The sequence below is a fragment of the Babylonia areolata genome, chromosome 1 (genome assembly GCF_041734735.1).
Source record: "Babylonia areolata isolate BAREFJ2019XMU chromosome 1, ASM4173473v1, whole genome shotgun sequence".
Taxonomy (NCBI): domain Eukaryota; kingdom Metazoa; phylum Mollusca; class Gastropoda; order Neogastropoda; family Buccinidae; genus Babylonia; species Babylonia areolata.
This window is the reverse complement of record NC_134876.1, coordinates 33,542,107-33,559,095: the sequence shown is the minus strand read 5'-3', so window position 1 is coordinate 33,559,095 and position 16,989 is coordinate 33,542,107. Positions and strand designations below refer to the sequence as shown.

Genomic DNA, 16,989 nt, shown 5'->3' with positions numbered 1-16,989 from the left:
GAGGAGGAGAAAGGGGCACACACACACACACACACTCTCTCTAAAGCATAAGGCAAGTCTAGACATGAATGCGGGGAGCATTTTGTTAATAAGAAAAAGAAACATCAGTCACTTTTCATAGAAAATTTTATTCATATCAAAAAGAAAGAAAAAAGGGGGTGGGGGAGGAACTGGTGGATGCAATGGGGAAGAGTGGGGGATGGTGGGCTAAATCACATATTGTATGCAATTGCATACAGATCAAAGGTGAAAAAAAAAAAGTATCAGTAAAGAAAACCAAGTGCACACACAAAAAGCAAATCTTCATACATCCAACTTCTGAAATTAAACTGCAAACCCCAGATTTTCAGTTAGTTGTTATCAAGTACAAAGGTGTTATTAACAATAGACAATTTTTCATGTGTGCATGATAAGTGTTGTGGCAAAAACAACAAAAAACAAATGGACAACAAGAACTTGAAATATAACAGTAAGCAGATTCCTTTCATGTTAATATTTACAAAGTGAAAAATGTAAAGAAAAAAGATACGCTGTACATATCACAGATCAGGACATGTGTAATATTTTATGTCATTTACATGATTTGTTGTTATTTTCAAATTCAGGAAATAAATACCTTGGTGCACACAGAAAGAGGAAATGGAGGGGGGAGGGAGGGAGAGATCATGAGGCAAAGAGATACGGGGGTGGAAGGGAGAGGAGGGGGAAGTTGGGTGTGGAGGAAGAGGTGGTGCCAGGGTCACAACAAATACAAAAATAAAATGCATGATTTTCTGGTCAAAAGTAAAAATGTTCACACAATGGCTAATGGATGAAGAAAGGACATGCACACAATATCTCTCTCTCTCACTTACACACACACACACTCGAATCTTTTGTTCTGTCAGTCTAAGATGACATCAGTTCTTTTAGGGAAAACATTGCACATACATACACACACAGCGAAGAGAATGACATTTGATCACACAGAGGTGTTTTTCTCTCCACACTATGTCATTGCTCACATCAATCCAGTGGATGTACACAGTCATGCTGTGCTGAAGTGGGTGAAAAATGGAGTAATACATCAATATCACGGCAAATACTAGACACAAGTATGTGAAAAGTACACAGGGAAGGGGGTGGCAAGAGAGCGCCACAGCGCCACCTTTTTCCGACTGAAATATGTGTCCTAGACTTATGCATGCAGAAAGGTCAGTGATCATTGTCACCACCATTTTATTTATTTATGTATTTTTAACATATATGCACATACAGGGCATACTAGTTTATTGTGGCATTCAAGTACTTTGGCCACAGACCATCCCATGGTGTCCACACATTTAATATTTAGCAGGGGTGGATAAAGAGGAGAACCCTCCAGTCCTTTTCAAGGTTCAAACTCTAAGCCCCTTGCTCAACAGGAAGGCGCCGGAACCACTGGCTTTGCACTCCATGTTTCTCCTGATATTCCAAATGTACTGCTTCCGGCAATAAAAATGGAACATAGCTTTGGGTAATATTAAACATCTGTTGAGTGATTTATCATGAACGTCAAGTCTGAAAATACTGTACTGGACGGACTTTCATCAGCAGTGAGTGTCTCTGGAATAAAATAAACAAAACAAGACAAATGTTTTCCGCTGGTCCTGGTCTGTTCAAAATGAAGACGATGACAGGCACACTAAGCAAACTGGCTTGGTGGGACGTTATTGGGTAGCATCCCAGAGTCACATGGTGGAATTTTGTAATGGCAGGGTGGCATTATCTGGTAACAGGCTGGCAGTTTTTCAGTTTGAAATCCAGAATGAACTACCAAGACACGGCCCAGATTTATTTGTTTGACTGTCAAGTGACTGAAATTAAGTTTTATATGGTTCATAAACCAATCACATGTTTGAAATAGTAATTAATGACTTCAGTGCCACCACAAAAGCTGTTGAACAGTATCCAAATATATGCTGGACAAACACTGCTGCCTGCTAAATGTAACTGCTCCACCACAGCAGCATCTGATCACTGCATTCCTGACAAAGGTGATGGCATGGAACAATGGACCATGAAGTGAAATTTGAAGCAGAACTGAAATCAGTGAAAAATATATCAGTAATAAGATGAATAAAAAATCTTCACACACACACACAGAATAAGCATGCAGTAATACATGGAACTGACTTAAAAAAACCCAAAAAAACAACACAAAAACAACCCCCCCCAAAAACCACCAATTAACAGTTTAATGACATGAAAGATTGTGGTGCACAACTTTGAGTATTGAAGAATTTTGTAATTAAAGTCATTCTCTGCACACGCCCCCCCCCCCTCCCCCCCGCCCCCTAGAATTTTGTAATTAAAGTCATTCTCTGCACACGCCCCCCCACCCCCATCTCCAATTCCTGCACACTACCCCTTCAATACATCCCCCACCCTGACCCCATCAGAAATTGACATAATGGCAAAGCATGTCAGATGCATGAGCAAAGCAAAGAACACATGGTTTTGTTGGAAAGTTGACTGGTGTGGCTTTACATGTCCATTGTAGAGTTCTAAATTATGTCATTAGTAGTAGCCTAGACTGCATGCATTTCTGGTTTATGTCTGTTACAACTTTTTTTGTGTTTGGGCATTGACAGACCCTCACACACACACACACACACACACACACATATATATACATATATGCATGTATATATATGTGTGTGTGTGTGTGTGTGTGTGTGTGTGTGATTTTTTCTTTAGTTACTACATATACGTAACTGATAAATAACAGTCTTGTCTTTTCTGAGCTGTACATCTATTCTGAATAACTGACAAACCCTTAAAGTTCAACATGAATGAAGGATTATGGTGTAGGAAAGCATCAAACTTCTTTTCTGCAAAAATTTGAAGCAGCCCCTACATCTTGATATTTTTTATTTATCTTTAAAGCTGTGAACATCAAAACTATTTTTTGTTGCAATTCAGCTTTGCTGAGTGACAAAATACATAGTTATGCATGAATTGTCCCTGCTTACTTCTTGTCTGAACTGTGCTTCTCCTCATACAAACGGTGATGATGATTGGAATAATGAATCAGATTTGATTTAGATAAAGATCTATCACATTATATGCCGCCAACATAAAATTTGACAAATGCATAAGCCTACAGTATCTTGAATGTCATCAAAATAAAACTTGCTTCAATATACCAAATATGATGGCCAGTTTATGATTTTTTTATGGTCAAGCATGGTCAGATGTTCAGTTATACTTTGGAAACATGTATGAATTTATCTATGAAAGTACAAGGTTTAATCCCAAGTTTCACAACTTGGATGACAGGAGAAACAGTTGGAACTATGCCTGGTCAGTGAGGACAGTTTTCACAAGAGGTTTGGCTGTCACTGTTTCAGTGCTTTTCATAAACTTCTCAACGAGGGTTAACATTAGACCTAGCAGCTGCTATGAAAATAACCCCTACCAAAAAAATTCAAAATTCATCTGACGGTCACCAAAGATTCCATTTGCGTATCTCATACATTTTCTTTGTTAGCTGTGTAGACTTTGATGGTTCCATTTTATCCTGCCCGAGGGTCTAGTTTTTGTTATCATAACACATTAAAGTAGTGGAATCTGGCATCAGAGTCAATCAGGTGGACCATGACTGTTTTTAATGGACATGAAATGGACTGAGAAGGAAGAAAACAACAACCCCCAAAACAGGACCTGCACAACCTGTGCCATTTCCTTTGAGCATTGGTTACAAATAGAAAAAGAAAGAAGAAAAAAAAAAAGAAAAGAAAAAAGACAGAACCCTTCCCCTCCCTCCCTCCCACCCAGCCCTTTCTCCGTTAGGAAACAGTATGCTCCCAGTATCATTCTTGCAGTAGTACCAACACTGGATGATTCAAGCCTCCGTTTCTACCCGTGACGATTTCCCAGAGCGTTTTCGTGGTGCTGGCTGCTGCTGCTGCTGCTGCTGCTTGGTCTTTTCCACAGCTTCGTTGTAGCTAAAGGGCTGGAAACAGAACGCCTGCAAGACAAGATACACACTGACTATGTTACGAATCAGCACCCATGATTTACAAATCGAAAAGGGAAGATATGAAAATACGCCGAAAGAGCAAAGACCATGTGAGCAAATTGTGTTTGATTAATTCAGTTCAGATGTCGAGGCATTAAAAACAGTGGTGGCTGTTAGCTCTTGTGTTTCACAAGGAACAGGAGCATTCTGTGCAAAACGTGCTTCGTCAAGTTAGTGACAATGCATTTCTAGCATCTGAGTTCTTGCTTTTCTAACACAGTGAGGAACAAAACAGTGTGTGCAAATCATGCTAAACAGTGTAGTCTTTTGTGTGTGCGTGCCATGCAAGTTGTGTTTTACCAACAATAAGCATATTAAAATTCATTCATAAACAAAACTGAAGGAATCACTCTGAAATAATTTGAGACAGGTATTATCCTTCACATTTATTTATTAGACAACACTGCTGATAAGAACAATTGTTTTGGCACAGTTTTTTTTTTTTTTTTTTTTTTTTTCAAGTCTATATTCATATGTAATCAAGTCTAATGATAGTATTGGCCTATATTCACTGCAGGCTTTGAAAACACGCACGTAAAGACACACATATTAGCAGAAACTAGAAATTGTTAGCAACAACAAAAAATTTTAGCTTCATCACACAACATAGTTTCAGTACTGTAGAAAATGCTAAGAATGAACATGGTAAATAAAGGGTTTAATACAGCTGTAAGAAAATATGTGTTGAAAGATGTTGCAAAGCAAGCAAGTAATTGTTCAGGCTTAAAGCACAGAAAAGAAGAAATGAGGATACTGGTTATTAGAAACAAAAGCACACTCACATGGCGTGCATGGCACTCGCACACCCATCCACTTGCACGTGCAGTAAATACCCTTACATAACACAAGTACACACAAACTTCAAACTTCACAAATCAACCGAGGACAGGACTCTGTTTTGTTTGAACACACGGAATTCAGACCAAGACAGCCAGCCTAAAGAAATCTGATACAAACGAGAATGTAAGAAGCCCCACTGTTAGTCATACAAAGAAATCAAGCAGATATATAAACAGCATGTCAGCGAGGGTTAGGGTTTTATGACTGGCAGTCTACTCTGGCAAATCATTTACCCAGCAGCGGAGTTACAGGTGAACTGCAGCTGAGCTCAATAGTACCGGAGCCTTCGTTACATGCTGGGTGGCCTTATGGGATGGGGCACATCAACAACTTAGTGAAAGTGATTTTGTTTCCAGGGGTGGGACAGGGCAGTAAGTTGTGAAGACGTTTTATTTTCAGGGTTAGGAAGGAGGCATGCATGTGAAGAGAGTGAGATATTAGCATCTGTGGCTTCTTGGAACAGGGCACTTGGTTGTGAATGTCAAGAGATATTGTGTCCGGAGGATAGGACCCTCAGCTGTGAAGACATTTTGTGTCAAGTGGATTTTGTTACGAATGTCAGGACACTTTACTGTTTTGAGACTTTGAATGAGGGGACAGGAAACTATGTTGTGAAGATATGGGAACTAGGCAACAAGAGAAATATCAAGCAACTTATAACCACTACCTCTCTTCGTCATAGGCATACAGTTCCAAAACTGATGGGTAGTTGCCAAAACATCAATGATTTGTAATTGTGCGTCTTTTGTCTAACCAAGAGTAACAATCCTTGGTTCGTAACTTAACAGTTGTGCAGAGATTTTGTTTCTCGGAACAGGCCATTTAGTTGTGAAGATTTAGTTTCAAGGGATGTGAGACTTCAATTTTTTTTCAGGGAATAGGACACTTACACCGGGATATTTAAACTACACTGGTCTTGATAGTCTTGCTGGATTTAGGGTTGCAGCATAGGAACAACGAAGAAGAAGAACCCAGCCATGTGTGGGAATATGAAGTCAGATTTAAAGAAAGACGATCACCACCTGATGGACATGCTTGGTAAATAAAACCGACCAGTTAGAACAAACAACATGGATGACAACACTGTGCCAGTAACTATGACCGTTAGTGGAAAGACCCCTCACTGCTCAACACCAACAGCCGCGTGACTTAGAGAAACTGGAATGTTGTATGCAGAAAATGGAAATTAACGAATAATGAGGCCAGGAGATGAAATGATTAACAAATAGTAAAGAGTGGTAACTCTCTCCATTCACAAGGTACACAACTTCAAGTCAGTGCTGCTTACTCTACCGATTCAGCTAGCACACAGGTAAATAAAAAGGTACATCGGAACAAACCCAGACACTTCCTCAAAAAAGGAAGCGCCGGGCCTGTCCTTATACCGATCATTTTCATGTCACAATAATGCTGGTGGTGATGGTATAAATTAGCCATGCTGATGTAATGGGTGGGAGAGGGAGAGAGAGAGAGAGAGAGAGAGAGAGAGGTCACTGAGGACCATGTCGGTATGGTTGTGTTCATGATTTAAATCCACTGTTGCCTTCAACCAACAGGTTATTGACCTCGCTCAGAACAGCTTTGTGCTCTTTTGGAAACGCAGACCTGGAAGCTGGCCCACTATTTGAGACTCGCTGCCTGTGCTAGAAGATCTGGAATGGGTTGGGACTTTGATTTGGCTGCTCCTTTGCGATTCCCTCGGACTATTTGCAAAGTCTTGAGGAGACCCATACTCGGAAGCAGATTCTAAGAGTCTGTCTTTCACCTTTTTTAGTTCCAGTGAAAGGCCCCCGTCAGCAGACGGGTTGTAAACCTGCTCAGACGTTTTCACCCTGTCCGACTGGGAACGGCCGTGCAGCTCAGACCTGCGAGGTGACCGGACGTCCAGCTCGTCAGACACGGCAGACGCCGACACTTCCAACAAACGGGTTTGAGGATGCAAAGAAGGGGCGTCAGTCTCAGAGTCTCTGTGACTGGCTTCACCCTCAACAGGAGTGAGGTCAGACTCTGAAGATTCCGCCTCCAATGTCAACCCAATGCCGCCCTTCCTTTTTTGACTGGCGCTGAGAGACTGGCCAGCTGCACTTTTCTTGTTAGACATAGAGGAAACGCCAGTGGGGTGAAGGTCAGGTGATTTGGAAGACACAGGCAACACGGGAGTGGGAAAGACAGGGGAGGAAGCATGAGGCAGAGGCGGAGAGGAAGGCCTTGCAGAAGACTGGCAAACAGGGAAGAAACCATCTGAGGTGGAAGTGGTTGTGGTGGTGGTGGGGAGGGTGCTACAATCAGGCGAAACAGCGGGGGCTGTGGCGGTCACTGCAGGGTCGCCCGCTAAAGGCGGATTCATGGGGAAGAGATTAATGTCAGCTTTCGTGCCAGAGGATCTACAGGGGGTCTGAGAATGGAGGCTGGTGAAAGGGGGGAGGGAATGGCCAGGGGTGGAGAGGAGACGTCGCAAGCGCTTCTGGTGGGACTGGGCGGCAAACACAGCGCACGTCGGGGAGGCGAAGTTGATGAGAACAAACAGCTGAAAAACAAAACAACAAAACAAAAAGGCAACAAAATGCATCAAATGCTGCACAAATAAGGGGAATATGCACGCACGCACACACACACACACACGCACACACACACACACACACACACACGCACACACACACACACACACACACACTGTAATGACGCTGTAACAACTTAAACGCCCCCCCCCCCCCCCCTCCATTGGGAAACAATTATTGACGTGTGTATGGTAGATCGACAAACACGACTCGTAAACGGGTTCTTCAGTCTTGGTACGTCTGCTGGGCTTTGCCTTCAACTCCCGTAATTCACTGACAGGAGAGAAAACAGCATGTCACCACTTCTATCGTTCTCATGAAATTAGAAAAAAAAGTCTCTTCTCTGTTCTTAAATACCGATGCTTGAGTCAACAATTCTGAAGATACTGTGCATAATAATAATTACAATAATAATAACTCGGCTATATGTTGCTGCTGCTGCTGAAGATCATCGTCATCATCATCATCCAATCCATTTAGCCCACCTCCTTATAACGAACAGCCAACTCCGCTAATTTATTTTCGCCCACTGATATCATCAAATTCAAAGTGTACTCAATGAAACCTCTGCATTAAACAGGACACAACTGGCAAGCTGCACCTGGCTAAGAGTTCTTGACCACTCATTCCTGACTGAGTGTCAGTCATCCCAAGTCAAAGACAAAAAAACAGAAGTCTTCCTGCGATTGTCTTTAACGCTTCCTTAAAACATAATTGAATGCCTGTTAACGGCATTTAAATTTGTCATACCAAATACGTAATCACTGACTCTTTCTCCCTCCCTCCCTCCCTCACACCACACACACACACACAGTCGCACACACACGAAAAACTATGGTGACTTCTTTGGGGTGACTTCTTCTGTGTCTCGGTCTCCGATTGGAAGAGGAACTTTCACAGAGCAGCCTACAAACCACAATTAAACACACACACACACACACACACACACACACACACACACACACACACACACACACCAAAACAACAACAACAACAAAAACAAAACAAAACAAAAAAAAAACAGCAAAAAACCCACACCAAAAAACAATACCCAAAATCAAATGCAACAACAGCAAACATCTAGGCACACTGCTTCTTACTGTGTTCAATACATGGAAATACATAACAGAAAGAGCATGTGAATCATCCAGGTTGTGGAATAACTCATTACATGCACATATACGCACAACAAAGTATCTGAAATCCAAAAATGAACAAACTCAAAAATCATATAACACATGCACGTCAAGAGACGGGGAGAGAATGACTGGGAAAGAACATAATGTACACGTGCATGCTGTTTGGTATAAAGCACAATTTTCACGTCTGTCTGTTTTCTGTTTAGTCAACAGCCGTCAACTTACACTGACAAAAAAGACATGCACATGCTCTGAATGGATACACACAGAGACACATACACAAACATACACACACGCGCACCCCCCTACCCACCCTGACACACACATGTGCATAAGCTATACAGGTGCATATTCTCTCTCTCTCTCTCTCTCTCTCTCTCGAACACACAGAGAAATATATATGTCCGCACAAAAACACATACACACACAAACATGCATCCTTTAGAGACACACACACAAACGTACACACACGCGCAACCCCTTCCCCCACCCCGCATGACACACACATGTGCATAAGCTATACAGGTGGATATTCTCTCTCTCTCTCTCGAACACACACAGAAACACATATGTCCGCACACAAACACAAACACACACAAACATGCATCCTTTAGAGACACACACGCAAACATACACACACGCGCACCCCCTCCCGCCCTGACACACACATGTGCATAAGCTATACAGGTGCATTCACACCCCCTCCCGCCCTGACACACACATGTGCATAAGCTATACAGGTGCATATTCTCTCTCTCTCTCTCTCTCTCTCTCTCTCTCTCTCACACACACACACACACAGAAACACATTTGTCCGCACACAAACACATACACACACAAACATGCATCCTTTCCCCAACCACCTACTTGGAGTATATAAGGTCACAAATGCATGTCCACACACACACACACACACACACACTGACACAACCACACACTCACACACACACATCTTTTCCCCAACCATCTACTTGTAGTAAAAAGTCACAAATGCACGTCCTCTCTCTCTCTCTCTCTCTCTCTCTCACACACACACACACACATACACACATCCTTTCCCCAAACACCTACTTGTAGCATAAAGTCACAAATGCACGTCCTCACACACACACACACACACACACACACACAAATGCACGTCCTCACACACACACACACTGACACACACACACACACACTGACACACACACACACACACACACGCACCACACACACACCCCCACACTAACTGACCACACCATCCCCCCCAAAAAAGGCCTCACCTTGTCTGTGGCCAGCAGCGGGAAGTCGGCCGTGGGGTTGGTGATGACGTAGCGCTTGGAGGAGGGGCTCTTGGCCGACTCGCTGGTGTCCCTGAAGCGGTACAGGCCGATGCACAGGATGCCGAACGTCCGCAGGGCGTGCACAAACAGTTCCCCGTACGTGCCGTTGCCCTGTAAGGTGATGGAAGCAACAGCAGAGATAGATAGATAGATAGATAGATAGAGAGAGAGAGAGAGAGAGAGAGAGAGAGAGAGAGACATCTCAGAAAGAACCTGTGACGGGCGCAATAGCCGAGTGGTTAAAGCGTTGGACTGTCAATCTGAGGGTCCCGGGTTCGAATCACGGTGACGGCGCCTGGTGGGTAAAGGGTGGAGATTTTTACGATCTCCCAGGTCAACTTATGTGCAGACCTGCTAGTGCCTGAACCCCCTTCGTGTGTATATGCAAACAGAAGATCAAATACGCACGTTAAAGATCCTGTAATCCATGTCAGCGTTCGGTGGGTTATGGAAACAAGAACATACCCAGCATGCACACCCCTGAAAACGGAGTATGGCTGCCTACATGGCGGGGTAAAAACGGTCATACACGTAAAAGCCCACTCGTGTGCATACGAGTGAACGCAGAAGAAGAAGAAGAAGAAAGAACCATAAATTCCCCCCCCCCACACACACACAGAGAAACACATACACACAAAGACATAAACACACACACACACACACGCAAAAATATACACACACACACTCATGCGTGCTCACACACATATCTACATATATTTACATATATACACGTCCAGGCTATCTAATGCAGTGTGTGTAGGGAAGCCATCTAGGAGGAAGCTTGAAAGCTTAAAGAACTTCTGAATATGCGTACCTATATACTTATACAGCGACTAGTTATACGTAAAACACGTTTCTATGTCTGTGGGGGGAAAAAAACATTACAACAGTGTGGCTCCCCATTCTGAGGGGAAACGTTATTTCCTCCCCGCTGTCACTTCTCAGTTAAATCTGTTCATAGAAAGATCAACAACAACAACAACAACAACGACAACAACAAAAGAAAAGAAAAAAAAAGTAAAGAAAAAAAAAGAAGAAGAAAAAAGGATGAATAAAATGTATCTGTTTAACGCATGCTAAAACAATAACAACTTCTTCTTCGTTCGTGGGCTGCAACTCCCACGTTCACTCGTATGTACACGAGTGAGCTTTTACGTGTATGACCGTTTTTACCCTGCCATGCAGGCAGCCATACTCCGTTTTCGGGGGCGTGCATGCTGGGTATGTTTTTGTTTCCATAACCCACCGAACGCTGACATGAACTACATGATCTTTAATGTGCGTATTTGATCTTCTGCTTGCGTTTACACACGAAGGAGGTTCAGGCACTAGAAGGTCTGCACATATGTTGGCCTGGGAGATTGGAAAAATCTCCACCCTTTACCCACTAGGTGCCGTTACCAACAACAAACAAACAAATAAACAAAAACAAACCAAACCAAATCCAAACCCAAACACCACCACCACCACCCAAACAGCAGCCCAAAACGAGACCCACCATCTGGCTCAGCGGGCCCTCGAACAGCGAGATCTGGGCCACCCGGCAGCGGTCCCGGTTGGCCAGGACTGCCGGGGTGCAGTAGCCTCCCCTCATGCCCGCCCCCTCCGCCAGGATCTGCTCCAGCTCTGGGGTGGCGCCCCCTGTGATCAGCGTGCGGATCAGCGTCAGGGCATTGTCGTTGAAGTAGCTCTGAAAAAAGAAAAAAGAAAAAAAAAAGGGAAGATGTGGGTGGGGTGTGGAGGTGGGCGGACAACGTGAGGGCAGAGTGAGAAAACCTCCGGGCAGGCAGACAGGAAGGCAGACAAGAGACCAATCTCATTTCCTCTCAATCCATCGTGCCCAGTCTCTCTCTCTAACATATTCCATATTATTTTTTTAAGTTTCGTGTTTAACTTTTGTTGTTGTTGTTGTTACTGTCTACAGTGTCCGTACCGATTTTTTTTCTTTTTCTACTTTTGTGCGTGCGTGCGTGCGTGCGTGCGCGCGCGCGCGCGTGTGTGTGTGTGCGTGAGTCTCTGTGTGTGAGGGCATGGTGTAAAGAAGCTTTCGACTTATCCAGTTTACCCTCAATAAAACATTTGTTCATTTGTTCTCTCTCTCTCTCTCTCTCTCACGCCAAGTGACCCTCGGAAGACAGACGAACCCCTGACACAGCAGAGCCCAACTGACCGTGCTCATGAGGGAGTCGAGGACACTGACGGCGAAGGCAGTGCCACAGGCGAAGGGCTGGGTCAGATACAGCTCCGTGTCCGGGTCGTCGTCATCGTCCTGGTCCAGGAACTGCACGTTGGAGTCGTTGGCTGAAACACCACGCCACACCAACACCCCCGCACACACCCCCACACAGGGATTAAAAAGAAGACAGGGCGACAGCCGTGTCTGCGTAGATGCGGAACAACGGTCTTTTTTTTTGTTTTTGTTTTTTTCCTTGCAGAGAAAAGGTTCTTTTCTTTCCAATTTGGATACATTTCACGATCAGTTTCATACAATACATCATCGTAATATATTTATGCAAGGTTTCCTTTAAAGTAGAAACATCAAAGGAGTAACGATGCAATAGACAAACAAACAAATGAATACGTACACAGATAGATAAGTTATAGAAAATAGAGAGATAATTATATACACATATACACATACACATGTACACACAAACACATATACACACATATGTACATGTACACATTTGCATACAGATACATATATATGTATTTATATATTATATATATCCCCCTATACACACACACATATTATATATACACGTACATAAGTAAATTAACGATTTGGACAAACTTTTGTCCGTTTGTGTACACCATCTTTCTTGCCAGATTTACCAGTTCAGTGCCAGAGAATTTTGTAAAAAAAAAAAAAAGAAAAAAAAAAGAAAAAAAAGTGCTCTCTCCTTGCCAGGGAATTTTGAGGATTCGGGGGTCATAAATCACAAAAAATTCTAGCACAAAATCTATGGGCGATACAGTCAGAAAGTAAACGCTTTTCTGAAGGAAAATGAATGTAGATTCTGCTTCTGGGCTCCCCCCCCCGCCCCCCCCCCCAATTAGGGTGATTGTTGATAACTGTTCAGGCATGTAAAGTCAAGATCATAATCTTTGTGCAACAAAGAAGTCTTTTTCCACCTCTACATAATGACATCCATAAAGAAAAGAAACAAAATACAGCTAGAAATAGCATGCATATTACCAGATTATACCTGCAGAAGAAATCCGAACAGTCTACAAGTTTATAAAAACAAACCACACCTCGTGCAGACATGTAAGTAAATCACTGTCCCAACAATGATAAAGGTGGGTATGGTCAATGTAAAAGTTCAATCACCGTCTCAGAAACTGAGCTGGCAAGCTTTTGACAGCTAAGGGCGTTAGCAAGTGATAGTGTGAAGTTCTTTGATGACATTCACTCCTTTCAAGTTGCACGTGGGCTGGTCAAAGTGTCTGCTGTGCATCCGGCTTGCCACCTCAGAGCAAGCAAAAAAACCCAACAAAAAAAAACAAACAAAACAACAACAAACAAACAAAAACAAACAAACAAAAAAAACAAAACACCAACAAAAACGGGCGTTAAAAACACAAAGCACGTATTTCATGAACAGTGCAGGTTCTACCCCTGCGTTTCGTGAAAATCGTGGAGCATTGTCGGTTTTCGATTTCCTACAGTCTGCATTGAAATGGAGTGCACTCTTCCCAAAAGCCACGCCCCCTTGATGACATCTGGCTGGCATTCGACCTATCGTCTTACATCACTCCTCTCCCTCTCCTCCCCTTCTTCCAACGCTCGCTGCGCGTATTCTGTCAGTCATAGCCACTTGTTCAAAAACGCTGTCTGATTGGATAGACGGACTGAATTACCATCAAATGGGCTGTCAGTTTCATCACTGTCGTTGTCAATCACTTTCGGTTTCAAACCAATCATCAGACAAGTGAGATCCCTTTCCATTGCGAAAGCTGACCACAATCACAAACAGATGTTTGAGAACTGTGTAAATCTGCTGACTGTGACTACTTGCTTTACTGGACACAGTTTTCAATAATGCCTTTTTTGTTGTTGTTGTTGTTTTTTGCACATGATGCAACCCCCTTTTCCACATATCACATGGTCAGTTAGCAAATTATTATCGAGTAGAAAGGGGTCTTCTACCTGATGTATGTTCATTTAAATAGCACTTCTATAATCCAGATACATCAAACTAACCGTTCTGAGTCTGTTTACGTGAATTAAACCAAATTCCAATGAAGGAAAAATCGGAACATATGCAGGACGTGAGTGGACGTCTTATAGGCACTATGGCTACACTTTTTGTAGGACGTCAGCTGACGTCTTTTTAGCACTCTACTGGTTAAAAATTCTTTTTATTTCTCTTTACACAGAACTCAACATGAGGTTTTTCGATCAACGTATGAACCCCCAGAGTTTTCAAGTTCTGGTTTTCACTGGGCTCTCATACCTGAAACAATGACACCAGCCATAACTATAATACAGTCAATGCCTGTCACATAATCATGATGAAGATCTAGAAAAAAAATGAAGGGTCAATGGCCTGGCTTATCAAAAGAAAAGCGCGTCTGTAATAACACTTGCACTCATACTGACACACAACGAGACATTCGTGTTTCAACTCGATACAGCCAGGTGAGTACAGAGAGAGAGAGAGAGAGAGAGAGAGAGAGAGAGAGAGAGAGAGAGAGAGAGACAGAGAGAGAGAAAGGGGGGGGGGGACATCACTCACCAAGTTCTGTGATGAGGGGGATGTTGGTGCCAGACTCTGACGCCTCCTGGCGGCTGACAGAAGTGTTGCTGCCCATGGCGGAGAACCCTACTGGCATGAAGGCTGCAACAAAGTCCACAGCCTTTGTCAACTTCACATGAAATATGATTACACACCCTTCCATTCAACGTATGAGAGGCGTTGAATAAGTGAACAAGTTGATCTACTCTGTTCACATGTTGCTGACATCAGGAGCACATAGAAAATGACATGACAGGAATTAGAACCTTCGAATATCGGTACTCTCTCTCTTTTCTTTTTTTTTTTAAATGGGGGTATAGTAAAAAGAAGCCTCTGGCTTACCCCTTTACTTTAATAAAACATTCTAACCCCTCTCTCTCTCTGTCTTCAGTTTAATGTGTATCCATGTCAAGTCTCTCGACCTATCTGTCCGTGTCTCCGTCTGTCTGTCCGTCTGTCTGTCTAAAAAGTAAAGTTGGTGCCGCCATTTCAGTGTGGCGTTAGTCTTCATCATCATCCACATGTAAAGAATTTTCTTTGTTATTTTTCAACAAAACTTGAATTTCTTTTCACTTTTCCTTTGTTTGCATTGCACGTGTCAACACAGGTCGTCAAGATCATTCAGAATCTGTCTCTGTCTCTCTCCCTTTCTTAGGCCATTAGAATCATTCAGAATTTGTCTCTGTCTCTCCCCCTTTCTTAGTTCATTACAATCATTCAGAATCTGGCTCTGTATCTCTCCTTTTCTTAGGTCATTAAAATCTTTCAAACTCTTCCGCCCCCCCCCCCTCTCTCTCTCTCTACCCACTGAGCTTCATTTCCACCACAACTACAGCACTAAAAACCTGTTTGCCCCACTACCCCTTTTCCTCACAATTTCCAAAGAGCCTACAACCCCGCCATCCCCCTCCTGGCACGCACAAACACACACACACACACACACACACACAGACACACACACATACACAGACACTCCCCCGTTCCCTGCCCAACACCTCACTCACCGGGTGCCGGGGCGGAAGAGGGTAGAAGGCCGAGGCTGTCATCGAAGGTCATGGCCTTGATGTTAAGAGAGCAGAGGATGGCCTCCTTGTCCACCAGGTTGGGGTCGTCCATGTTCTTGTCCTTGGCCGACACGATGACGCACATCTCGCACAGGTTGACGTTCACCGCCCGCAGGTTGGCCCGGTTCAGCGGGGACCCCTGTGTGTGGGTGTGTGTGTGTGTGTGAGGAAAGGGTGGGGTGAAAGTGTGGGTGGGTGGGTAGTAGAGAACGGGTTGGAAAAAACAAAAACAAACAAAAACGTTGGAGAAGGAGAAAAGGGATGGGGATTGGTGGCGGAGGGGAGGGGGGTAGAATGTGGGGGGTGGGGGTGAAGAGAGACATGGTGAGTGAATCGATGGTAACAAGTGTACTTTCATTCTCTCTCTCTCTCTCTCTCCCGAACTCTCTTGTGTATCTTCATCTCTCTCTCTCTCTCTTCCCTCCCCTCCTCTCTCTCCCCCCTCTCTCTCTGACCCTCTCTCTCTCCTAACTTGTTTTCTCTCTCTCTCTGCTCCCATCCCTCTCTCTTTTAAACTTTCTCGTCTCTTCTACTCACTGCTCTTTCTCTTTATCTCTCCCTGACTCTTTATTTCAGAATTCACTCTTCTACGAATCTTCTTTCATCTCCCCTTCCCTCTTGCATTACACTGATTAGGTTACCGACCTCACAAAAAGAAATCGCAGTCGAAATCAATCAATCAGTCAAGCACAGCACCTTTTCGAAAAAAAAGAAAGAAAAAGAATCATGTGGTTTTGTTGCTACCCGGCCACACTCAACAATAACATCACTAATGATAATGTAGATGACAGATCTGTCATGATAACGATAAGAGTAAATACAAACAAGCTTCAGTATGGCTTATGTGAACAACAGGCCTGCTGATCGTCATGATGATGTGAAAATTGTGGTGCAGACGACGATGAGGTTAAAAGGGCATATAAAATGCACTTTTCAATGAGACCCCCACCCCCCACCCCCCACGCCCTCCCCCCTCAAAAAAGAAAAAAAAAAATCTCCCGAAAACTAAGTACCATGTGACCCACAAGTACAGTCTAGTGTTTGTGGAATTCTCTCACAGCACTTTAAACCCAGCTCCTAATCACAACGCATGTCAAAGTTCAGTTCAGTCCAGTTATTCAAGGAGGCGCCACAGCGTTCGGACAAATCCATATACGCTACACCACATCTGCTATGCAGATGCCTGACCAGCAGCGTAACCCAACGCGCTTAGTCAGGCCTTGAGGGGGAAAAAGGATACATGCGCAAATAAATAGCTGCGTCATCAAATTAATGAATAAAT

General features: G+C 43.5%; 1 protein-coding gene across 7 annotated transcripts in view; it reads right to left on the bottom strand.

Moving 5' to 3' along the window:
* Positions 1–125: 125 nt before the first annotated feature.
* The window catches only part of LOC143282069 (calcium-activated potassium channel slowpoke-like), a 146,215-nt gene continuing 129,351 nt past the window's right edge, over positions 126–16,989 (bottom strand). For 5 of the 7 annotated variants that reach the window (XM_076587533.1, XM_076587549.1, XM_076587559.1 and 2 more), the window contains 7 exons: positions 15,648–15,846; positions 14,644–14,745; positions 12,072–12,202; positions 11,400–11,591; positions 9,842–10,012; positions 5,116–7,409; positions 3,857–3,991 (listed from right to left, as the gene is read on the bottom strand). In XM_076587533.1, the coding sequence (XP_076443648.1) occupies positions 6,453–7,409; positions 9,842–10,012; positions 11,400–11,591; positions 12,072–12,202; positions 14,644–14,745; positions 15,648–15,846 (1,752 nt within the window). In that variant the 3' untranslated portion in view covers positions 3,857–3,991; positions 5,116–6,452. Of the gene's footprint in view, positions 2,062–3,851; positions 3,992–5,115; positions 7,410–9,841; positions 10,013–11,399; positions 11,592–12,071; positions 12,203–14,643; positions 14,746–15,647; positions 15,847–16,989 lie in introns of those variants that run through there. The other 2 variants (XM_076587586.1, XM_076587578.1) reach the window with 2 other exon arrangements.